The sequence below is a fragment of the Melozone crissalis genome, unplaced genomic scaffold, assembly GCF_028551555.1.
Source record: "Melozone crissalis strain CALT ecotype California unplaced genomic scaffold, PUWL_Pcris_2 ptg000090l_1, whole genome shotgun sequence".
NCBI classification, from domain to species: domain Eukaryota; kingdom Metazoa; phylum Chordata; class Aves; order Passeriformes; family Passerellidae; genus Melozone; species Melozone crissalis.
In genome coordinates this window covers 333,691-358,205 of record NW_026535867.1, presented here as the reverse complement: position 1 = coordinate 358,205, position 24,515 = coordinate 333,691, and the positions used below count along the sequence as shown (strand labels likewise).

At 42.2% G+C, this 24,515-nt stretch overlaps 1 protein-coding gene across 6 annotated transcripts; it reads left to right on the top strand.

The window, feature by feature from the left end:
• Window positions 1-2,140: 2,140 nt before the first annotated feature.
• On the top strand, window positions 2,141-19,373 carry U2AF1 (U2 small nuclear RNA auxiliary factor 1). 6 transcript variants are annotated; one of them, XM_054291239.1, is made up of 9 exons: window positions 2,141-2,231; window positions 3,078-3,603; window positions 4,638-4,725; window positions 8,390-8,456; window positions 11,720-11,769; window positions 12,343-12,441; window positions 13,527-13,660; window positions 14,676-14,768; window positions 16,432-19,373. In XM_054291239.1, exons 2-9 carry the CDS (start codon window positions 3,434-3,436, stop codon window positions 16,565-16,567), a joined length of 837 nt encoding a protein of 278 aa, XP_054147214.1. In that variant the 5' UTR covers window positions 2,141-2,231; window positions 3,078-3,433; the 3' UTR covers window positions 16,568-19,373. The 6 variants fall into 6 exon arrangements, with proteins under 6 accessions (XP_054147214.1, XP_054147215.1, XP_054147216.1 ...); XM_054291240.1 differs by lacking the exon at window positions 8,390-8,456 and adding an exon at window positions 7,522-7,588; XM_054291244.1 differs by lacking the exons at window positions 2,141-2,231; window positions 3,078-3,603; window positions 8,390-8,456 and adding exons at window positions 4,939-4,995; window positions 6,911-6,941; window positions 7,522-7,588 and having other exon boundaries at window positions 4,679-4,725.
• Window positions 19,374-24,515: the final 5,142 nt, after the last annotated feature.

The following is a 24,515-nucleotide window of genomic DNA, read 5'->3' as shown; positions in this document are numbered from 1 at the left end:
CTGGCCTGGAACTCCAGGTAGCTCTTTAGCACATAGTTCTGGGCTCTGGCAACAAGAAACTGCTATTTTCCAGTGAATGCTTTAAGTACTCCATGTACTGACCCCCCCTGGATGAGTTTCTGTGTTTGTTTTAATCTTTTTTCTGTATCCAAGCACTGCTTTCTTTTGCTTCACAATTTTTTTTTCTGCCTTTCCCCCTCTCCTAAAACCAGCTGCTTCCTTCCTCATTTTTCCTCTCGGCCCTTTTATCTCCAAACCAGATCTGGGTGTCACCATTTTGTCCTGGGTGGATGACAGTGGGACTTAAGGAGGCAGAGCAAAACAGAGGAGGGGTTGTGGCAGCATTTAACCCAACAGAGCTGAGCAATTTGGAGCAGGGAGTAACCCACAGTAAATCACTAACCTGAGATTTGCAGATAGGTACAAAAAAATGGAAATATGGGAAAAGACTGGCTGCTGTTACCATGCCAGGCAGAGCTCCCTTCCCCTGACTGACACCAGCACACAACCCAGCGTGTTTAAAATACTGAAAACATGTCTTGATTCCCCAGGAAAAATGTATTTTGACATATTTCAGCTGAAGGCTTAAACAACAACATTGGAGCAAAGATCAGTGCAAGTTTGCAGGAAGGAGCAGCAGGGACCAGGTGAGTTTACATCCCCAAAGAGCACAGAAAGAACACAAAGGACATGGAGCAGTGTCTGGCCCTGTCCTGAGACAGGGCACAGCTCAAACCAGATCAGGAATTGCAGGAGATATCAGGTTGGATGGGGCTTGGAGTGGAACCTGGAACAGTGGAAGGTGTCCCTGACCAGGGCAGGGGTTTGGAACGAGATGATCTCTAAGGTCCCTTCCACCCCAAACCATTCCATGAGTTTGTGAACAATCCAGCTGGAGCTTTCAGCTCTATGGACTGTATTTGTTACTGCTTCAGGGAACTGCAAAACATCTGAGATGAATTTTACTCATCTCATGCTAAGCACTCAGTCTCATTTGCTGAATCACCACAACCATTAAGTTTATTTCCTGATGTGGTTTTCAGTGATATACAGTATTGGACTCTTCCACGTGCATTGCTGCTCCATCACAAGAATTTCAGTTCTCTGGGTTCAGCCTTGCAGCTTTTGGCCTGTAATTCCATGAAACCTCCCTGTGAAAAATGCTTATTTTATGTTTGGCTTTCCACAAATATTAAAATGAATATTATATGTATTATGTTAGAAAGTTATGCTGTATTAATTCTCTTAAGTAGCGTGTTAAATATCGTTTAGGTTATAGCAAAATGTTAAAATAGAAACTATGTATATGAGATAGTATTTTTAAGAAAGGAATGAGGTACTTGCACCAGACAGCAGCCACGGGACACCTAAATCTTTCAGAGAAAGAGAACTTTTTGCCCAATTATCAGCAGAAATGAACTTCTTCCCACCTTGCTCAGCCCTGAAGATGCCAGTAGGATTAAGAGGAAGAAATTGACCATGACCAGACAGAATCCTGAGTTTGAATGGAATTTATGCATCATGTATGAGATGTATGAATATACAACAGGCTATTGCTTTTAAGGGTTAATCCTCTGTTAACGTGTGTCCTTTTTTGGGCTTATTTTGCTCAGAAAGGGGTACCCAGACTATCTGTAACTCTTTGTTCTTATTGTCTCATATTGTCCTAATCCAAATTGTCCCAATTTTTTATTACTCTAATTACATTGCTATTTTTATAACCATTTTATTATCATTAAACTTTTAAAATTTTAAACAACAAGTGATTGGCGGTTTTCACACTCCCAAAACAACAATCAGAAAGAATTTGGTTCTACTCTGCGCTCTGCTTTTAATTCAAAAGCAAGGTTTGGGGTTTTTTTTTTAATTTAAGCCCCTTCAGAACATGCACACACACACATAGGCACGGTTTTGGAGGGAATCCCTTTATTCCAGCATTTTTGGAAACCGCGACCCCCGTTCAGCTCCATACCCTCAGCCGCTGCCGGGGCGGGACTCGAACCCGCTGTCTGGAGGTTCCGCCCCTGGCTCCGCCCCGTCACCCCTGCGCGGCGGCCGCGGCGACCCCGCGTGTGGCGCGGACCCCGCCTCCTCTCCCCCCCTTCTCCCAGCGCAGCGTTTCCGGCGCGGTCGCTGTGACGCGGCGGCGGCGCCGGGGCGGTCCGGCGGGCGGGCGGGCGGTGGGAGATGGCGGAGTACCTGGCCTCCATCTTCGGCACCGAGAAGGACAAGTGAGTGGCCCCATTCCCCCGCTCCCCGCGCCGCTCCCGCGGCTGCGGCACCCCCCGGGAGGGAGGGGGGAAGCTCGAGGGGAGGCCGGAGGCCCGTAGCGCGTTGCGCGGGGACGCGGCCTGTTCCGATCGCGGCGGTCAGCCCTGCTTCCCTTCTCCCTGCCCCTCCTTTCCTGAGGGGGGGACCCCCGGCCCGTTTCGCCCATTTCTTCCGCTCCCGCCTCGGGGGCACGTCCCCCGCCTTTCCCATCCCGCTGGAACGCGGCGGGAAGAGGGAAGCGAGAGGCGGCCGCGCTCCCCGTTCCCTTCCCCCCCCACCCCCCCGCCGCCATCGCCTCCCTCAGGCCCTTCCCCTCCCCCCCCACCCCCCCATCCCAGGCGCGCGCGCGCCCGGCGGCTCGTGGGTCTCGCGCGTTCCCGCGCGCGCGCCCGGCGGCCCCGCCCACGCGCTCCCCCCTCCCCCCCCCCCCCCCCCCCCAATCCCATCCCCCCCTCCCGGGCCGGGGCCGTTCTCGGGCACTCCCTCCCCACCCCCCACTTCTTCCTCCTCCTCCTCTTCCTCCTCTCCCTTCCCCACCCCTCCCCTGGCCGCCATGAGGGTGTGCCGCGCCTCGTGGCGCGCTGCCGCCCTCCCCCGTCCTCCCTCCGCCCTCCCCCCTTCCCCCCGCGGCTGCGCCTTCCTGCCGGGGCCGCTGGGTGCCGGAGCTTCCCGCCGCCTCCTGCCAGAAAGCGCCACCTCCTCCTCCTCCTGTTCCCCTTTTGTTCGTGTCCCTGAGCCTCGCAGCAGCCTGAGAGCTCCCGCTCTGCTGCAAGGACAGCGACTGGTTATTTCTCCCCCCTCCCCAGGGTGCGGAGGATTTCCCCGACTGCTGCATCCTGATCCTACAGGCTTCTGCCTGCAGCCTTCCACGCGTCCGGGAACGCCTCTAGTTTCTCTGGTTGTTGGAAGCACACACACAAAACCCTCCTAACGAAAATTTGGTCACCATCGGCCTGACCAAACCGGCGTGTTTTTCCACTCGTAAAAATGAAAAGGGGGCATCGATGTGCTGCTGGACTAAATTACTCTTGTCAGCCCCTGGCCGTGGGGCTTCTGCTCTGCTCTGTAGCGCTGCCATTCCAGGAAAGCAGTGTCGGCAGCCTCTCTTTTGAGCTCTGTTACTGTAGCATCCTTTCACACAAAGGAGATACATAGGAATTTAATGCATTACAGTTTCAGAGTTTTAATCAGGCATGAAATTCCTGTGCAGCTCTTTTTTTCTGTTAAAAAAAGCAAACGGAACCTTCCAGAAGGTGCTGAAGTTGGAGGCACTATTGGAAATTTTGTAGTTAGGTATTTCTTTTTGTTTCAGGTTAGAGTTCAGAAAAGACAGTAAGTATTTTATCATGCTAAGTGTTTGTTTTCAAAAACATAATCAAGAGTGAGCATGTTGCAATTTTACAGTAGAATGCTTTGCTAGAGATCAGATGTGCTTTACTTAGTACTTTATTAATTCTCCCCTCCATGAGTTGATGTTGGTTACACAGGATTGTGGAAAATAATTGGTGTTAATTATGGGAATAATAATTTTTCTTCCAGGAGAATTCTAATATTTCATTTACCCATATATAGCCCATCATAGTTTTCTAGCCCTTCAGAATTTTGCATTTCCCTGTCAAGGTAACTAAACTCCTTGTGGTTTTCTTTCATCATTCTGTGTGAGTTACACCTTTTTGTGGGAGTTTCAGCAGCATTTCTAAACCCAGATCATTATCAAGGTGTCCTGAGATGGATCATTCAAGAAAAGCTTGTGGTTTAAAACAAAAAGCAGCTTACTCTTAGAATCATTCATTATATTCATGGAAATAGCTTAACTAAAGCTGGATTAAATTAACTGGATTTATTTTACTGATGTGTATTCTTTCTGTAACATGATTTTCTGTTCCCTGAATTATTTTGGATACTGTGTTGGTAGCAGCCTGAGTTACCCTTAGAGTATGATTTAACCAGGTGGTTTATAAAGGTGAGAGAGGTGCAAGTGTGTCAGTTTTAAATCAGATTCAACCCAGCCACAGAGCTCCCAGTGTCAATTTCAGACCGGTTTTCTCGTTACTTTCCATCCCATCACCCACTGAAACTGATGCAAAGACAAGAATGGAGAAGCAGAAGATAAAACAGAGGTCACTTGTGTGTGGTGAATCATGAAGCCACCATGGGGGAAATTGGTCAGACACTGGCTGTAAGTTAGGGGCAGAAGGAAAGAATGTGGACAGGTTGGTTGGAATGCTTTCCTGTACACTTCTGATGTGGATTTTTCTCTGTATTACTTATCCACATCAAGATAAAGCCATTTAGGGCATAGGCTTTTTTCAAATGATTGGTTTCTGTGCCAGTGTGTAACTACCTTATTCACTTCTTTCTTGCAGAGTCAACTGCTCATTTTATTTCAAAATTGGAGCTTGTCGCCATGGAGACAGATGTTCTCGGTTGCACAACAAACCAACATTTAGCCAGGTTTGTTTCCCCTTTTTTCTCATTCTTGTGGAAATATACTCTGGCTTCTTTAAAACATAGATTCTCAGATACAAGTCAATAATTACCAAGCTCCAGATTAATTAGTTCAGTTTTAGCCCCAGTTTATCTGGGTCTTTGCTTTTTTTTTTGGGGGTGTTCCATTTACTTCTCCCAGCATTTCTAATTATCTCCTGTCACCCTTAATGGCTGCAGGAAGCGATGCTGTTGTAAGCTTGCCTGTAGTAGAGACCAACCAGTGCTAACTTTCAGGTGAGTGTGCCTTCTCAGTGGTGTTCAGGCACTTAAACCATCCCAGAGTTCTTAAATCACAGACAAAGGCAGCTCATCCCACCTGCCCCAAAGGTGGGAACTTCAATCTTTTATGCACATAACAAAAGAAACCTGATTAATGAATAAAAGTGACTCATCTGTCATTACACTTGCTCTCTGACCCAGGCTCTTTAATTTCAAGAGTGACTTGCATATTTCCTTTGAATGTGGAAGAAATTATTATTGAAAACAACTTGCCTGGTTGCTGAGGGTGAATTGTCAATTTTCATGACAGATTGTTTAATCTTTGCCTCAGTAAATATTATTAAGAGACAATGATGTGTGACTGCATGTCTGCCAGAAATAAAAATAAATTTGAAAAGGTGCAGGGAGTGACAGGGTTTTCATTATTGTTGTTATTATTATTATGAGCTGTACAATATTCACAAATTACATTCCTGGAGAAATGTATTTTTCCCTCTTTCTATCAATGCTGATTGTCAAGGTACACAGATTAATTTCTTTGGGAATTTTGTACATGAGCAATAGTGCCTTTGAAAGTTATTGCATTTTTCAACTGCAGTAGTTTTAAAATTAGAGAGAAAAAGTTCACATAACAGCAGAGCCTTCTGCAAGTTCATTGAATTTGCTTAGGAGCAGAGTTGATGAGAAATGTGAGCTGATGCTGCTTTGGGGAGAAGTTAGGGAGGGGAGCACTATCCATGTGACAGGTTCAGAGCTGGGATCAAGGTAAACTCTGAGTGGGCAGGGGGACTTCTGGGGGAGAATGTCAAAGTTACTGGTAAATAGGGGCTTCTGGTACTTAAGCAACAAAACACCTCTTTGCTTCTGGGATTTTAAAACTTTGTAATGCAGATACTTTATTTCAAATGAGTATTGTCCATTTTCAAAACTGTCCCATGTTGCTGACCTACATGGAGCACAAGTTGAAGTGCAGTTGGTTATTTAGAGACCTAAATTTAGGTCATTGACTATGAAACAATATTCCTAAAGCAGAGAGTTTGTACAGTAGTTGTCTTTTAAGTTAAAAAAAAAAAAAACAAAACGAAAAACCCAACAAAAAACTCCTCAACTCTTTTTCTTTTTACAAATAAAAGTTTGTGTGCAATTACAGCTTTCTGTCAGAGCAGCCTTTAGCTTTGCTTTAGGCTCTGGGTGGCAGTGCCAGCTGCAGTGGGTCAGCAGGGCACATCCCATTCAGCCAGGGGTGTCTGGGACTGCACAGCCCCGTGCTGGCAGCTCTGCTGTGACATCTCCCAGGTCCCTGGCGCTGTGTGGGGTCTGCAGAAATCTCTATTTGTGTGCAGGTTGACAATCAGCTGTGATAGAAAACAGAGCAGGCATCCTGCTAATGGGAAGTTACCAGCACAATGTTTTAACCTTGTGCAGCTCTTGCTGGTGCAGCTGCTTTACAGAAGAGCTGTGTTAGGAAAGGTCACACAATCCAGGGTGATCAAATTACCCCCATCAGCAGAAACACCCTAACCAGATGCCTGATTCTGGCACTCTCCAGCTGTAGGCTAAAGCACAGGTAGTTTAAACCTGGGCCATGGAAGCACAAAGCTTTGGTTGGTATGGCTGGGCCTGAAATAAAACAAGTGTGTGATTTTAAATGTGATGGTACAGTTGTATTTTTTTTACGTGTTAAATGGGTAGTGTATGTAGGTGTGACATTGCTGGTCCTCTGACTTCTTTAAGCTCTGAATTCTTACTGTGACTAATAATTATAATGTCTAAGCTAAAGTTATTTGGGGATTGCCATTCATACTGACTAACATTGAGCTTGTATTTTAAGTAATCAAATCTCAATTTTTGAGCTGCTTACAGTGATATGGACGTTTGGAATTTTTTTGTAATATTAGTTTACTAACTTAAACATGGTTTGTTTTTTCAGACAACTTGATTTTAAGAAGAACGGTACAAATGTAAGGTTTCAAGTCTGCCTGGGCTAATTCTTCAAGTAAAAAGCAGAAGGGCTAAAAGGATATTGTCCTTATTTGAAGGATCGGAAACATGTGAACCTATGATGCTATTATATTATTTAAACAGAAATTCCACCAAGAAAACCCTGATGCACAAAATGAGATGTAGCAGTTGCCTAAAGGCCTTATGGTCTGGTGTAGCACTCTGGACACTGTGGCATTATGTATTACATGCTGTGCACGTAACACTTATTTTTTTCCCCCCTAGACTTGCAGTAGTGAATCTGGTCTCAAAAGTTTAGGCATCTCCAGAGTACCTCGTGTGACATTTTAGGTTACTCACACCTCCCATTTTGAGGCTAGCTGTTGAGACAAACGCAGCTCTTTCTTGGTGGTTAATTAAAACTGTTTTCATAATATGATGGTCTGGATGCAATTTTGGAAGATACTCTACAAATACAAAAGGAAGTCTTAAGGATAAAATATGACTTTTAGCTGTTTGCAAACAAGTTGTCTCTTTGCAATTGTCTATTATATGCACAGCAGCCAGTAGAATTCCCCTTTTTATTTTTTTTCCCCGCAGACCATCTTGATTCAAAACATCTATCGTAACCCCCAAAACAGTGCACAGACGGCTGACGGCTCACACTGTAAGTCCCACAGTTGGAGAAATTTTTTTAAAGAATGGTGTTAAAGAGCCCACTCCTAATTATGATAAAATAATGTTGGCTTCTGAGCTGCTGACATAAAGCTGTTGCAAACAGGACAAGTGACGGAACTCTTCTTGCGCACAGATCAAGAATTTGTGGAATGTCTGCAGTTGTGAGTGCAGAAAGGGCTGCACAAATTGGACTTGGTGCAGTTTCCCTTTTGTGCTGCAAAGTGAAACTTGGTTACTTGGTAACACTGCATTCTTTTGAAAGGGTTAAACTGCAGACGTTTCTCAAATTCTTGATTTAACACCCAAAAAAAAACAATAGGTATATATGTACGGTAAGTCCCAGAACTGGGTTTTCTTTCATCTTAACTTTTTTAGGAAAATGGAGATTTCATGTTATGCTCTAATTATTGTATTACTTCCTTTCCTGGGATTTTGCTACTAAGAAACCATTCAGTAATACCAAATTCAAATTACTATGCTTGTAACATGACTGCTGCATTTGGATACCACCTATTTTCAGAGCTGTCTGAAATCATGCAAAACCCCTCAATAGTAATATTGGTGAATGGAGTGAAATTAAGAATACAATAATGGAGTATCATGAGATCTCTATTACTTTACAGTGTTAGGGTGATATAGAAAGGTCACCAGCTAAGTGCAAGTTCTCCTGCTTGGGAGAGAATAACCACCTCTCTTTCAGCACAGACTCGACTAAAGCGACCCTAAAGGAAACCAGTTTCTTGTTAAAATTATTTTCCATAATATAAAGTTGTTGCGTTTTGTATTTCAGACCATTGCCCTCTTGAACATTTACCGTAACCCTCAAAACTCTTCCCAGTCTGCTGACGGTTTGCGCTGTAAGTTCATACAAGTTCCTTCACTGGTTCCCTGGGCTTGATTGTCAGAGCTCAGTGTCGACTTAAACTGGTCTGCCATTTTAGTTTAACAGATCAAACTGACCATGTTTTGTTACATGTGTTCAAAACAAACACAAAAAAAATACCAAAAAGCAAAAAAAACCCCAATTTTTTTGTCCCACTACTTCCTCCCTGCTCCCAAAACTATGGGGCAGTCTGAATACCAACTATTAAATCAAAAAGGGTTAAAATTATACTTCCCCTGTGAAGCAGTGTTGGTTGCACTGCTTTCTTCCTGTCACCTCTCTGCCTGCATCCTAGGAATGGTTTTCTGTATGTTTTGTGCTATCCATTAGGTTCCACTGTCGGAAAGAGCAGGACAGTGACACATTGACTTCATTCAGAACAAATGTCCTGCTCTGTAAATGTTAAGAGAACTTGAACTGAAACTTTTCAGACTGCATGCATAAATTTGTCCTAGGTTAATGCAGCTTCCATTTAGGGAGCGCACTTTGGAAGAACACACCATGACTGACTAACCCCTCCTGGCAGCTGTCCTTTTTGGATGGGTGCATGCTTAAAATTCTTTCCATACTTTGAAAATTCAAATTCTGATGCCATTTGGCATATTTACCTAAGACAAATATTTTTTTAAGTACTTTTGAGGAGGGGAAGGCATTTGGGTATGGTCATGAAGTAATTTAATGACTCCTCCTGAGATACAAATGGGCATAAGCAAACACACCTCCTGTGAGACTGGCAGCAATTAACGCCCAGGATTGCTGATCGGCGATTAACTGATTTATCATTGTAATTGAATCATCAATAGTAAAATAAGATTTAAAAAAAAATAGTTTAGAACCAAAAAAGGGTCGGTGTTCTTTTCTAACTAATCTTTCTTGTTGAAGTGAGTATTTACTGTGTGGTAATAAAGCTTTGTTTGGCTATTCTTTTTTTTTTTTTTTTTGACTGTTGGTTTATAGACCAGTTCAGATTAGTTACCAGCATTTGATTAGAAGTGCTTTGTGAATTGGCCACTAACTTAAAAGTCAACACTGTCTCTCTTGCTTCTAAAAGCAATAATGGCTCTATTATGTAATTTGTGTTTTTGTCACACAATCAAGCTGGACATGTAAATGAGCTGTGTCATTTTGTCTAGATGCTTGACCAGTCCCATTGGTTTGTAGGCTCTCTCCTTGCAGATGCTTAGTAGTTAATGCTGTTTCAGTAGACCAAAACATTTCCAGTTGGGTGTTTCCACTCTCTCCCTGAACTCTCAATGAGCTGGTAACTAATTTGCACAGAGTTACAGCAGTTTGGTCTGTGGAGCTGTTTAGATTTACAGCTGCAAGAGTCCTGCACAGATCCTCCAGTGTTGTAAATGCTGGTATCCAACTCTAGTTTGTTGTGACAAGCCAGCAGCTGTGTGCCAGAGCCTGCCTGTACCTCCTGGGGTAGAGCTGGAGCTCTGCAAGCAGTAGGTTTGCTGAAACTCCTGGCTCCTTGGTTTTTGATATTTGTCCCTATATAAGTATTGCATGTATTTTAAGTGGATAACTTGGGTAGCTATTTAATGCCTTGTCATTGTTGCTTAACTGTCTTCCTTTCTATTGCCGTCGTAGAGGATTAACCTTAGTTTGGAACAGCAATAGTTTTCCTGAGTATTTTAATTAGTAATTGGGCTTCTCATGGTTCAGATACCATTAGCCCTGGAATATGGATGTTTGTAAAGCCTGTCATATGTATACCTCCCACTTTAGAAGGTCATTGAAGTAGTCATTAACTAACTGTTGCCTGTGATATCCTAATTTGACAAAAAAACATTTTTAGCTTTTGTCCATCTGGTAAAAAGTAGTTATTCCTACTGAGGCTCCCAGAGCCCCTGTCTGAAACCTTTAGAAACAAAACAAAAAAATCCCTAGATATTTTAGTAAGCTGTTATCAGTGATGTTGGCAGAACCTTGAGAATATAGTTAAGTATTAAATTGCCTAGAATTACTGGTTTAATGTTTGATATTCCTTAATTTGCTATAACCATGGGGGAGAAGAAATTTCTTAAAAGCAAACATGTCTCAAATGCAGAAACACTGTCAGCCTAAACTATAAACCAAATGCCCCTTAGCCTTTTGTGGGGGTGAGCTGGGTGGAAGAACAGGAACTGCAGTGCCAGAGAGTGTGGCTGGTTAATATTAAAGCCTTTGAAGAAAAACATAAAGTTTGTCCAAATGGTAATACTAGCCAAAAAATTTTTTCATACCAGCCTGAAAATGAATAAACTCAGCCTTATTGGCTCAGTTTCTTGTCTTTCACATTCTGTTAACTAAACCAGTCTGGTTTGTAGTTTTAAACACTAGCATATTTTCCTAGCATAAAATGCAGGGTTTGTTGTAAAACTGCTCCGCTTGATCTTAATAAACCACTTAACTGCTGAAGAGCTAATCTAATGGCTTTAATGTATACAGCTTGTTTAAAGTGCTGTAGACTGGAAGAAATAAATAAAACTGATTTTATACATTTAATGCTTTGAAAAAGAGGCCACACTTATGTTGGGTTTTGTAGCAGCAGGCAAGCAGCACTCATTTTTGAAGTCCAGCTTGTAGCATGAAAATAATCTTAACTTTAATATAAGGCTGGCTTGTCTTGCACTGAAAGATGTTCTGCAGGACTACAGAAAAATGAAGTGACACTCAAACTTAAACTAGAAAATGGCTCTCTGTTGCAAAGCATTGAGGGCACTGAGAAAAGTGTCATTTCAATGACTATTTTCAGCAAATTAAAAAAAAATTGGGCTGTTTTACATTTTGAGCTCTCAAATTCAAGTGGATATGCTGGAGAAGTAGGCATAAATTTCTGCCTTTAGGAAGAGGAATACTAAATTTTAGTAATATTTTAAGGTATGGAATTGTAACAAAGCACTTGCCTTCTGTTTAGGTAAAATTGTTGGTAGTTAGAGAGTGGGACTATACATTAAATTTTAAGCGATATTTCAGAGTAATTCTTTTCCCCTTTAAATTTGTGGCATACAACTTTGGCTGTGATTAAAACTTGCTTTGATTTGATCATACCAATGTAATATTCTGACAGATACTTTGGGGACTCAAAGCTCTTCACACATCCTTATTTTGCAATATTCCTGTTAGTTAGCTCCATGCTATATGGTGTCTCTCATGCTCCAGATGGCCTCTAGATTGTTTTGTAGTTTGATCAAAACTCCCCTTCCTTATTGGCAGGCTCTAATCAGTCTGACTCTTTGACTTTTGCAGGTGCTGTGAGCGATGTTGAGATGCAGGAACATTATGATGAGTTCTTTGAGGTATGTAAAGGTGCATTGAAGTGTCCCTGGATTGTTAAATGGATGTAGTGGATAGCACAATTAGACAGATTCAGGGGAAAAAACCACTTATTTCCTTGGGTGTTCCTATAAAACATACAACTTTGAATTAAATATTTCCTGGTGTAACCATTGGTTCATTTGACCTTAATTTGACTGCTTGAAATAGTCTTTGTTTAACATCAGCAGCTTAATTGATATAGCATTTTGATTGTATAATCTCCTTTTTATAAATTTTAAGTATTCTTAATTATTTGTATAAAAACAAAGTACCTGAAGCTAGCATCGGTTTTTGTGTTGTGTTTTCAGTGCATCCTGTGTATTCTGTAAATGCTGTGTGTGTTTTCCATAGGTTTTTCTTGTATGTTGGTAGTGCTGTGCTTATAGATGGCCAAGAAAGTATTCATTTTAAACCCCAAAATGTAAAAAACAAAATCAAGTGATCTTTTTTCCAAGGAAGGTCTTTCTTATACTTACTTAGAGGTAGATGCAATATTTATTTCTGTACTTACAAGTAATGTGCTGCAAACTTGTGCTGGGTTGCTTTGTGCTTAGGAGGTCTTCACAGAAATGGAGGAGAAATACGGCGAAGTCGAGGAGATGAACGTGTGTGATAACCTTGGAGATCACCTAGTTGGAAATGTATACGTAAAGGTAGGGTGAAGAGATGTTCATGCAGGCAGGGGGGTGCTGTTTATTGATTTAGAATTTTAAAAGCTGCTGTGTGATTGTAGATTGCTCTGCAGGAAAGCTCTTCTCCAACCTCACAATTTAGAGTAAAAATGTTAAAGGAATCCAAAAGAAATTCTAATGAATTTTGAGAAGCTTTCTTGATAGTCAGAATCCATGTAATTTTCAGAAATAGAAACTTTTCTTTTCTTTTACATAGTTATAAACAGTCACCACTAGTAGACTGCTTAGTTTGGCAGGGTTAATTTGGGATCTGTCTTAGCATCATGCTGCCCTTGAAGCACATCAGTGTGAGAGAGGTTTTATATGCCACAGGTGCATTAATTTTCTAACTTCCCAGTTAAACACAGTATCTGTGACCAAGTTAGATTTGGCAGTAACTGTGTGGTTCAAGGTGCAAACTGGAGCACTTACGTTTAACTTGAAAAAGTCACTGCTATCTCTTGAATAACGAGTACAAAATTGTCACCTGCAGAAATTTTACTGTGTGTTCACAGTGAGGGGGAGGTGTGAGAGAGTTCCTTTGAATATTTTGGCTGTACATTCCCTCAGCTGGAAAGTATTTTCACACCTGAAATTCTTCACTGTGTAGGTCATAATCAGAAAAAAAAAAGTTTTAAAAAAATTAGCTGTGAAAAAACATTTCAAATTTAAATTTTAAAGTAAATAGTATCTGATTTTTGTAAATTCTTATTTGAATGAATGCGAAATTTTTATATAAATTTCTCTTAAAAGTTTGAAAAAATGTATTACATCAGGACTGTGGTGCTCCAGAAACTATTTACAAGCATTCTCTTGGTTTAAAGCTGTACTAAGAGAACGCAGTATCTTGTATTGACTAACTTTCCCACTTGAGAGACCAAACAGGGCATAATGAAGAGGAAAATCAATGTTTTGATTAGCCCTTGAGTCCCAGCTAATGAAAAGCTTTGATTGACTGTCCAAGAAATCTGAAGTAGCTTCTAATTTCATTACTAGAGCCCTGAGCCTCAGCTACCACCCAACTGATGTGATAGGAATCTTTTATCTCTTGCTGATTTTGCTTTCAGTTCCGCCGTGAGGAAGATGCTGAGAAGGCCGTGATCGACCTGAACAATCGCTGGTTCAACGGGCAGCCCATCCATGCCGAGCTCTCCCCTGTGACTGACTTCAGAGAGGCCTGCTGCCGTCAGTATGAGATGGGGTAAGTAAAGCAGGGCCTTCCTCCTGCCTTGGGCACCAGGGAGGGTGCTTGGGGGTGGATTTCATGGAGCTGAGTGCAGGAAATAAACCACTGCAGGTATCAGTAGTGTGGGGGGCTGTGGTGTTTGTGAGGGACCCAGGACAAGGTGAGAGATGAGAATCTGATTTATTATTTTATGATATCTATTAAAAGAATGCTCTACTAAAACTATACTGAAAGAGAAAGGATACATCAGAAGGCTTAGTAAGAATGAATAATAAAAACTCATGACAGACTCAGAGAGTCTGACATTGTCACAGACATCTTTTATGGAAAATCCTTTCCTTGGGATTTTTTCTCCTGAGAAGCTGAGAGGCCTCAGGAACAAAATGTAAATATTGATTATCTGCTGCTGTGGGATGCAACAGGTGCATCTGTGATTGGCCCATGTTGGTTGTTTCTAATTAATGGCCAATCACAGTCAGATGGCTCGGACAGAGTGTCCAAGACACAAACCTTTGTTATCATTCTTTTTCTATTCTTAGCCAGCCTTCTGATGAAATCCTTTCTTCTTTTCTTTTAGTATAGTTTTAATGTAATATATATCATAAAATAATAAATCAGCCTTCTGAAACATGGAGTCAGATCCTCGTCTCTTCCCTCACCCCAAGACCCCTGTGAACACGGTCACACAACATAGCTGGCTATGATTGGCCATTAATTAAAAATAATTCACATGTTTGGATAAACAATCTCCAGACCACATTCCAGAGCAGCAAAACATGGAGAAGCTGAGGCTTCACATCTTCCCAAGGGAAGAAATCCTGGCAAAGGGATTTTTCAGAAAATATCACAGTGACAGAGAACCTGCAGTGTGAACCTCTTGACTTCTACCCTCTTTTGAGGATTTTCTCCTAGAAGTATGACAGAGTCTAGGTCACTAGTAATTTACTGTGTTTAATATCAGAGGTGTTGAGGTCTTAGCAGATAGTGCAGAGCTGGGAATTGTAACTCTGCCTCTTGATTTCTGTTCCAGAGAGTGTACACGAGGAGGTTTCTGCAACTTTATGCATTTGAAGCCCATTTCTCGAGAGTTAAGGCGCGAGTTGTATGGGCGACGTCGTAAAAAGTAAGTTTGTTTCTAAACACTGCTAAAACAAGTAAATTAAGGATCAGTTGCTGAAAAATCTGAAGGCAAATCTTTAAGCTTGTGCCAAGTCCTCTTGTTTTTTCTGACACATTTCTGGCACATGCCAAAGGGCATCAAGTCAAGCTGGCAGGTGGCCAGTTTCCAACAAAGGAGTAGGGCTTTAAAAACATGGTGCTTCTTGCTCTGCAATGCTGTGGATTCTGAAGGTTAGTGTGGCAGGCAGGGTTCAAGGAGAAGACGACTCACTGAGTTACTGAGGATATATAGGCCCTTCCTGTTCAGGTACAGATGGACATCACTTAGAAGTTGCTTTATGCTTCTTCTGTTTTATTCTCTTCTAAATGTGTTTGCTTGTGGCCTTTGTTAGATGCAGGCTACTTGGCCAATGGGCATTTTGGCAGCTTTCAGCATTATGTGCAATCAAGCATTTATAGATTATACTAAGGACTGAACCTTATTTGCCTTTAACTGTTAATGGTGAAATGTGGTAGCCTGTATTCATTTCTTACTGTTAATACCAGCCAGTCACTGTATGGAGCTCACTGTTAGCTTCACAGTGTGTCCCTTGATAGGAATTCCCAGTAGGAGAAAGGAGAAATAATTTCAGTTAATGGTAAAAAAAAAAATTGATAAAGACATTTCATTATGTATTGAATTATTCATTTAGTGAGGTACCTTGCAGAAAGGCTTTTACCACTGCTGTTATTGTGATGGTTCACTTGGAACTGGATTCAATCTGGTTGCATTTAAGACCTTGCTATTTGGAATAGGCATATAAAATCTTTGATCTTGCTTTTATATAGAGTATGATTTTTGTAGCTTTCTCTCAATCACACAAGGAACCTGGGATTGTGAATATGTTTTTCCTGTAAACATCTCTAATTGGCAGTGTTTCAGAATCTGTGAGGATGAATTAAACTTTAAAAAGCATAGATTGTGTTGCTTAGCCACATATATTTGTGGCTAAGTAATTTTTCATGTATTTGAATGCTTTATGAAAAAGACCAAGTGTGTTTTATATTAACCTTTTGATCACTGTTAAAATCTGGAACTCTCAGGTTCAGTAATGCTGATTGGTAGTGGCTGTGATAGCCGTATGTTCTGGGTGGTTGTAGCTCCCTTCCTGAATTTATCAACCTAAGAAGCAGGGAAGATCATTTGCCCATGCTTGTGTCCTGGAGGGGTAGAAATCACATAGAGGGAGTAGCAACAGAGAACTGGATTTTAATTGCTACTTAATGCAATTGATTTAATACAAGTGGACTTAGGAGCAGCTGTAGGCTTCTGGTGTGTGCTGCTAAGAGCTATTCCTGTCTGCCAAAGCAGGTGTCCCCTTCTCCTGCGTTAAATAACAGCAGTGTAACCGTGCCTCTCCTCAGGGCTTGCACATCCATTGTAAGAGGAGACTGCAGGGAGCAGCCACTTCTTGTACCTGTTTGTGCTGACTCCCCAGCATGAAATTTGGGCACTTTGTAAATCCATCGTGCTTTGCAGCCCGAGTGCCAATTAACCAATCCTTCTAATGACACACTGCTTTCTTCTCCCTCATACTCCCGTCCTTAATTACACGTTCCACTGTGTGATACTGCAAGTAAATCACTGCCTGGGGTGAAACAGTAAAATGTCCAAACTCTCTTTGAAGGCATCGATCCAGGTCGAGGTCCCGTGAGCGCCGGTCCCGATCCAGAGATCGCGGCCGTGGCGGCGGCGGAGGAGGCGGCGGCCGCGAGCGCGACAGGAGGCGGTCAAGGGATCGCGAACGATCCGGTCGATTCTGAGCCATGCCATTTTTACTGTATGTCTGCTAGAAAGTGTTGTAGTTTGACCAAACAAGTTCATAATGACATTTTTTTTAAAAGATGGGCTTCTGAATAAAAAATTTGTAGTGATACAGTATTCTTTGTGTAACTTGTTTCTTGTGGGGGGAGTCTTTTTAACTGTCATTCCTCTATCTTGACAAATACCTGGATAAGTCTGCCTGAGGGAAAGGTGGTAAATGTATTGGAGGAGGAGCGCCAGTTCTGGTTTGGGTTTTTTTTTAATTTTATTCGGGTATCATTTGAGCTGTTGATGAAAATGTGTGTGTATATAATATAAAATATTATATACATAGTAAAAATAATATACTGCTTAAGAAACAGTTACTCACATAAGTTTCCCTTTTCTGCTATGCTGTCTGCTTATTTAGGTTAGTTTAGGCACATTTAAGAGGAAGGCTGTGCGAAATGCATTTATTTACTGAGTAGAAACGCTTAGTTACAAAAATGTATGTTTGTTTGTTACCAGAAGTCTGTGCTCTGTCTATCAATGTGACTGTGGCATTTACAATAAATCCAATTTCTTGGTGTAAAATCTAAAGCCTATTTTCTAAGCACTCTGGAGTAGTTGAGTTGCTACTCCTAGCTGCCTATTTTCTAAGCACTCTGGCATAGTTAAGTGGCTGCTCCTGGCTGTGCCAGAGTTCATAGTTCAGGTTTTTATAATTCTTGACTAAACTCCTTTCTTTAGCTGGAAAGAAAGTTGCCTAGTGCAGTGTGGAAAAAGATAATATTTTTATTGCAATGATTCATAATAGGCAGGTGAGGGTTTTGTGAAAAAAAACCCACCAAAATTATGCTCCATGCAACATAATAGAGAAGCGCTATTGAAGGAAATGCAAGGATCAAAGTCCTTAACAGACATTTTTTTCTAATCTATGCTCTCTCACCTGTCATTTAATAAAAAGCATTTTGTTAGCATTCAAGGTCATAGAAAACTAATTGGATGCTAGTGGAAAATAAATCTTATTTCCACCTTTCTGATGGTCTGGAGTGTGATGAAAGCTAATGGACAGATGGCAGTTCCTTCACAAATACTTTTTTTTGAGCTCAAATTGCTCAATCACTGAACATTGTAGGTTGTGTCCCAAAGCATTAAAGCTCCAGTGGAAATGTTGGCATTCTGAGAGACAGTTTGTACAATGGTTGACTTGCAGTTTCACCTCATTCATGTCTGCTTTTATTCAAAGTGTAATGTAGCAAGAAGTTTTGGTCATTGACCATATTTCTGCAAAATAGAACTGTGTGTACACAAAGCTACGCAATAAACCGCAGCTTTCCAGTGGGGGAGAGAATTTGCTCGAGCTTCCTTAGTTCTGAGCCAGATAACTTGCTAAATGATAAATCTCCTTGGTGATTCTTTTAAAAAAAGGGAAATAGGATATGAGTGCATCACATTGTCAGATGATTAACAAACCAGCTTCTTTCTGCCTCTTAAGTATAGACCATTTTTCTCACTGGAAATTGGAAAACAAAGCTATCAAAAATTAAGCTTTTCTAAACTAATCTGCTTTGCTTCTTAAACTAAATTCTTGTATCAGTTCAGTTTGAATTTTTTTTGTTCCCACTGGATGGTTTGGCTAACTAGACTTTAGAACTTGGTGTGCCAGGACCCTTTTAGAAGAAATGTCACTCAAGCAGTGAAGCCCATCTCTACATGATGTTTTGTTGTAAGTACATAAATCAAATGATGCTTTACTGGAAGGAATTGAGCAGTGCCTGGCATTAAATGACTGAGATGAAATGTATTTCTGCTGGGCATTAGGAATTTCACATTGATAATTTAGTTCTTAGAGTTTACAGGATATTAATCCAGTTTCATATTTCTCTTAAGTGAGATTCAGGATTATTGGTGAGCTAATTTAAATCTCAAGCTACAAAAGGTGAGGATAGTTTTTGGTTTTTAAACAGTATCTAATACAATGTGGATAGTATTTAAAAGGTTTAAGATTTGCTCTATAAAGCTAGTTTAAAAGTTAGTTGTTCTATAAAGTTAGTTTAAAACAAGTACAGATGTGTCCCTGTAATGGCTTTAATCAGTTTATCTAAATCCTGTTTCACTGCAGGTATATTTTTGCATGAACAGATAGTGGAAGGTGGATTTTTCTGTCTCCCCTCATACAATTTTACTGAAGAAAGAATTCTAGAATTCTACCAAATGTATAATTTTGTGATCTGATTGCACAGTTGCCCAGAAATTCCCCAAGTAACTGGAATATGTTGGAATGGGCACTGAAAGCAGTGGATTTTACTGGATATTCTAATGGGTGCCTAGTGGCAGCATTCAGCATATGAACTAAGCTCATGACATATCTTTTTAAATTCTCCTTTTGAGACTGTGCTACCAGTAAAATCCATCAAATTTGAAATTTAAACTGCACCAATTTGGTTAAACATTTACACCAAGTATTTGTTCACCAATACAAACCAAGTGGAAATCCTACCTCCCCCTCCTCTTGTTGCCCACAATGTCTTTAAGATTTGGTTTTTCCCCCTCCTCCCCAAGGTTCTTCTCAAATATTTCATTGTTGACTCTTCTGTTGAACAGTGGATCTTAATTTATGGAATTCCTTTACCTCAAATAAGTGACAGCATACAGGATTTTCTGAAGTCTGAGTCAATTAGGTTGAAACTGTTAATCCCAAGTGGCTTTGTATTTGGCTCTTATTCTGTGAAAATGCTGCTTGTCCATGAATATGATGTATGTTGAGACTGTAAAACCAAATGGAGAAAACTTGTTCAAAATAAAGCCTTTTTTTTATAAGAATCTGACAAAAATTATCCCTTTCCTTTAGATTGGATGCCGCTCTCTAAATATTTAGTGAGGACAGACTAAAGTTTCAAATTATTTTATCTTAAGCTATTTTTTTGAGCAATTCTTTGCCTTCTGTTTTTCAGAGCTGGTGAACCATATCTTCAGCTAAAATAACCCCAGCTTCTCCATATTGACATGATCAAGTTGGATTTTAAGAGTGCAGCTTGGGGTTAGGAGTTGGGGAGGGTTGGTTTGGGTTCTTTCAATTGATAAAGCTTTTGGTAAGGCTGTTAAGGTTAGGAAGAACCTGCAAATTTCTGTTGTGTTCTGCAGAGGACAAGAAAGGTCATTTTTACAGAGGGAATGTGTTCAATTGAAAAATTAGGTAATCAAAGGGCGTCATGACATTTTAAAAATGATTCTTCCTGGTGTTGCACCATCCAGGCTGCAAAATTTTGGGTGTTAATGATTGTTAACATCAGCACTTCAAACTGCATCTGTTGTCTTTAATACATTAGAAGTGAAACTACTTCTTTGGCAGTTGTGGGTAAATACTTTCATTTTCCTGACACTGCTGTACTGAAGATTCCCTAAAAACAGTCCTGGTCAGGAAAAGTTCCAGCTGAAAAGCAGAGCTGGGTTGGTGTTTTCTTTTTAGCTGGTAAGGAAGTAATGGCTGAGTGGCAAGGCTGTCACAGGAGAATATTTGTAGCTGCATTTATCACTTACTGCAAGGCTGGACTGAGATGTGTTACTGTACAGTCTTACCCTGGAGCAAATGGTATTTTTGGTATTTTTTTTTTTATTGAAATACCAAATTTCAATTTAAAAAAATACCAAAATTCCATCCAGATGTCTGTAGGAAAAAATTAATGTGTCTTCACGTTGAATTGATACCTGGTGCTTTCTAAAGCCATCCACAAGTATTTCAGGATTCATCCAATTAACTGGTTTTTTATGAAGGATACAATAATTTGAATTGGAAGGACCTCAATGACCATCATGTTCCACCCCCCCTGCCATGGGCAGGGACACTTGCCACTAGACCAGGTTGCTCAGAGCTCCTTCCAGCCTGGTCCTGAACACTTCCAGGGGCAGGGAGTGCACAGCTTTTCTGGGCAACCCCTGTGGCACTGTCAGTGGTGAGAGTGTCTCCAAATTGTTCTTATATTTTGTGATTTTCATCGTGTTAAATGCACTCGTATAAAAATTCAGCAAGTCTCCTCAGCTATGTAGACAGTCTCTCCTTGTCAGCAATGTGCTCATCAGCCAAATACTTCTGATCCTGTTAACCTTTCATATTTCATTTTTAACAAAACTGTAACCTTAGCAAGAAGAGCCATGAGCAAGAGAGGTCATCAGCCAAAATCTTCTGATCCTGTTAACCTTTCACGTTTCATTTTTAACAAAATCATAACCTTAGCCAGAAGAGCCACGAGCAAGAGGCCAGCACAGTCCCACTCTGCAGCCCCGTGGTTCTTCAGCAGCAGACCTCCTTTAGCAGGTCCCTGTTTCCCTGCTGATGGTTCCTGCCAGGAGTGGAGTTAATTCAATTGATCTCAAGTTTCAGCTGTAAATGGGATGTGTGGGATCGGGTGGAACGGTGGCAGCCGAGAGCCCAGGGCAGCTGCCAGCTCCGGTAGCAGCGGCTCGTTTGAGGTATCAAAGGGGGGAGGGGGCGGGGTGTGCTTATCTCTGATTATCTGCGACTGTTCAGATGCCAGCGCCGACTTCTCGGTGCTCTGCTAAGCATCGAGCCCGGTACATTTGCATAATTTGTGGTGTTGGGTGTTTGCTTTCCAAGATTGTTTTTACAGGACGGCTGATGAAGGGTGGGATGTGAGTGAGGGGTGGGCAGCAGCTTGTGTGTGTGGCTGCCCCTTTTATCCAAGTGCCTTTACAGCATTCTTGGAGCTGTTTTCCCTAGGAAGAGATCATTACTGTGATCCAGGTGTTCCTATGGGACAAACCCGTGTGTTAATGACAAGAGTCTGCAGAACATTGTTTTCCCAAGCACTGTGGGGCTCTTCAGCTCTGCACTTCCATGACTGCACGTGTAGTTAAGTCTGGAGGAAAAAAGTAGTTTCTGCTCTGATTGAACAGTGAGACAAAGTGGGGAGAAAGGCAGCAGGGAGCAATGGAGTCTCCCTGCCTCCTTGTTTTTCAGGGAAAAGCCTTTAGTCTGCCAGGCTGGGCCCTGCTGTGCTTTTGCCAGCACCTGGCTTCATTTCAAGTCTTGCTACCTATTCAGCTGAATATTGGATGTGTTTCAGATCCTCCTCACTGTCTTCCTGGAGCTGTCTGGGATTCTGGCCAGGCACAGGGAGGGAGGGAGGGAGGAGCTGCTCCCACTGCAGGCTCTGCACCAGCCTGCTCCTGGGCCCGGGGGCTGGGGGAAGAGCCAAGGGGAACCACTGCTCCTCCCTTCTCTGCCACCCATTTCCTTGAGAGCAAATGCTGCTCCTGTCCTAGAGAGAAATGAGAGACAACCTCACAGATCAAAACAGTCCTGCATCTTCCATCATCCTTTGCCTTCCTCTTCAGTGAACATGCAAAATGTTTGCTCTTGTGCTGTAGGGAAAAAGGTCCTGGAGAGAGGAGTTGATAAAGGGACTCCAGGACGTGAAGAACTGATTTGTGGACAAAGCACCAGTGGAGAGTGAGCAGCCAGCCCTCACTGCCTTGGGATTGCATGCAACATTAATTATTGCAGTGCTGGACTGGAGATGGGCGAGGGAAGGTCCAAAGTCTCACCAGAATCTCACCAAGTAACAGTCTCGGTAATGTCTGGGCCATTTTTTCATTCTGCAAGGGTTTAACTTGTTATATTTTACCCCTTCATGACCACAACAAAGAGACATTTAACTGCCTTCATTGCTCAGTCTCCAAGGAGGCCAGCCTTTGGTCTTTTGGACAGCCCTGGGATTCTCAAGCACACGCGTGGTGGCAGCTGTTGCACCTCACTGACAAAACATCTTCAGCAAAGGGAATAGACCTGCAGTGCAGAGCAAGCACCAAATGTATTATTTCCCCTTGTAGTACTTGCAGCTGATTTGAGTAAGTTTTCTGATTGTCTGTTTTCCCTTCTCTGACAACTTCACTTCTTTCACTCTTCACTCCTGGCCTGTATTTGCCTCTACAACATCTCGTGTTTCCCAGGCCACGTCACACACGGCCCACGTCACTCCAGGTGGGACCAGGTACCTCCCCAGAGCACGTGGGTGCTGGGAGTGCCATGTGTCCTGCAGCCTGGATCCCTGTTTGCTTAACCCTGTATGGTGTTTGCTTTTTACACAACACCAGGGCCTTGTTGACTCACATTGAGCCTGCCTGCCACTGTAGTCATCCCTTCCACTCCACACAACTCCTGGCCAGGTAATGGCCACTCAAGCAGATTATTCTTCCTGCCTGGCTGCAAAATTTAGCACTTGCCCTTATCAGCCACCTTCCTATTTTACTTTCTCTTCTGATTTCTCCTATCTGCCAAAGATCATTTTGAAATATGATTCTGTCAAAACTGTGGCTTATCCCATGCAGTTAAAATAAGGAGTGATTCTTTTTGGGCTGTGTTTTCCTCCCTTTACATAAAAACATTTCCATGAACTTGTGCAATAGGCTTCTGCTCTCCCTACCCAAAAGGGCTCTGGGTACCACCAAAGCTCCATTGGTTCTTTTGGTGACTTCATCTGCTGCTCATAAAAAGCCTCCTCCACTTGATCTCCTCCTTCAGTGATTTTGCCACAACAGCATTTACCTTTTTCTCCCCCTCTCTTTGATCACAGACTGTGTTTCTCCTAGGGGTTCCTCTTCTTGACCTTTCAGTCTTCTCATGTCTACTCATCACTGATACAAAAAAACATCATTCACTGCTTACCTAAAAAAGCTGTTTATTTCCATGTTGATATTCCAGCTGCTGTCACTTTGATCAGATGATAATTCTACTTTTATACCAACCCTCACTGCAGCTCCTCTTGTCCCTTGCAAGAGAAAAAAACCCAATCACTGCCAGATCTCAGGAAATGGATTAAGTGGCTCTCCTTATGAAATTGGTGCTGATTTATGGGAATTATTCTCAAGGCTGGGATGAGGAGTAATCTGGGTCCCACTGATTGGGCTAAGCCCTAATGGAGCAAATTAGTGCTGTGCATTCATTCCCAGACACCATGATTGATTTTAATGGCTTTAATGCCGATGGCACAGTGTGGGCTGGTGTTGCTGTGGAGATCTTTTAAATCAGTTTATTATCTACACCAAAACTCCCTTGTAGTGGAGGGAGACTTTCCAGAGGAGCATGTAGTGACAGGACAATGGGGAATGGCCTTAAGCTGGAAGAGGGCAGGATTAGATTGGGTATTAGGAAGAAATTGTTCCATGTGAGGTGGTGAGGCCCTGGCACAGGTTGCCCACAGAAGCTGTGGCTGCTCCATCCCTGGAAGTGTTCAAGGTCAGGCTGTTTGGGGCTCTGAGCAACCTGGGACAGTGGAAGGTGTCCCTGCATGTGGGAGGGAGGTTGGAACTAAGACTTTCTTTAAGTTCCCTTCCAACCCAAACCATTCTTCACCTGGCTGCTGCCTTGGTGAAGGAAATTGAATCTTGAGTGCAGAGCTGTGCTGCAATTACAAATCCCTCTAATTTGCCTCACGCATCGTGTTCAGATAGTTTTCAATGCACTTGGAACTGTCACTTGGTCTTACAAGTTTCTCTGAGGTGTTTGTCTTGCATCTCTCAGGATCTGGCACGTCCATCTGTGCTGGCAGTTCCACACCTCGACACCCATCTGCTGAAGCTGCAGTGGTTGCTGCAAGGCTGGCGCTTCTCCAGGCACAGCAGCTGACTCAGGGCCTCTTCTCCAGTGCCAGAACCCAGGACACCCCTCTGGCTGTCCAGAGCAGCCAAGACCCCAGCCAGGGGCTCAGAGACCCTGGCACAGAGCCCAAAACACCTGTGGGTTTGATTATGACCCATGGAGCAAATTACCAACCTTATATGAAGATCTGCAAGCCATGACAGTTAGGTAGAATAATAGTAAATTTATCATAGGGTGAAAAAGTAGATCTTTGGGGTTTTTTAGAGTGGGGGTTCAGGGGGCAAGATGGAGGAATCTGGGCATGTCCAGCCTTTCTCCTTCTTCTTCTTGGCCTCCATCTTCTGCTG

Coding starts and splice junctions, on each gene's coding strand:
- U2AF1 (XM_054291239.1), top strand. CDS start 3,434: ATGCATTACAGTTTCAGAGTTTTAATCAGGCATGAAATTCCTGTGCAG. Junction 8,457..11,719: donor GTCTGCTGACGGTTTGCGCT/GTAAGTTCATAC, acceptor TGACTTTTGCAG/GTGCTGTGAGCGATGTTGAG. Junction 11,770..12,342: donor ATTATGATGAGTTCTTTGAG/GTATGTAAAGGT, acceptor CTTTGTGCTTAG/GAGGTCTTCACAGAAATGGA.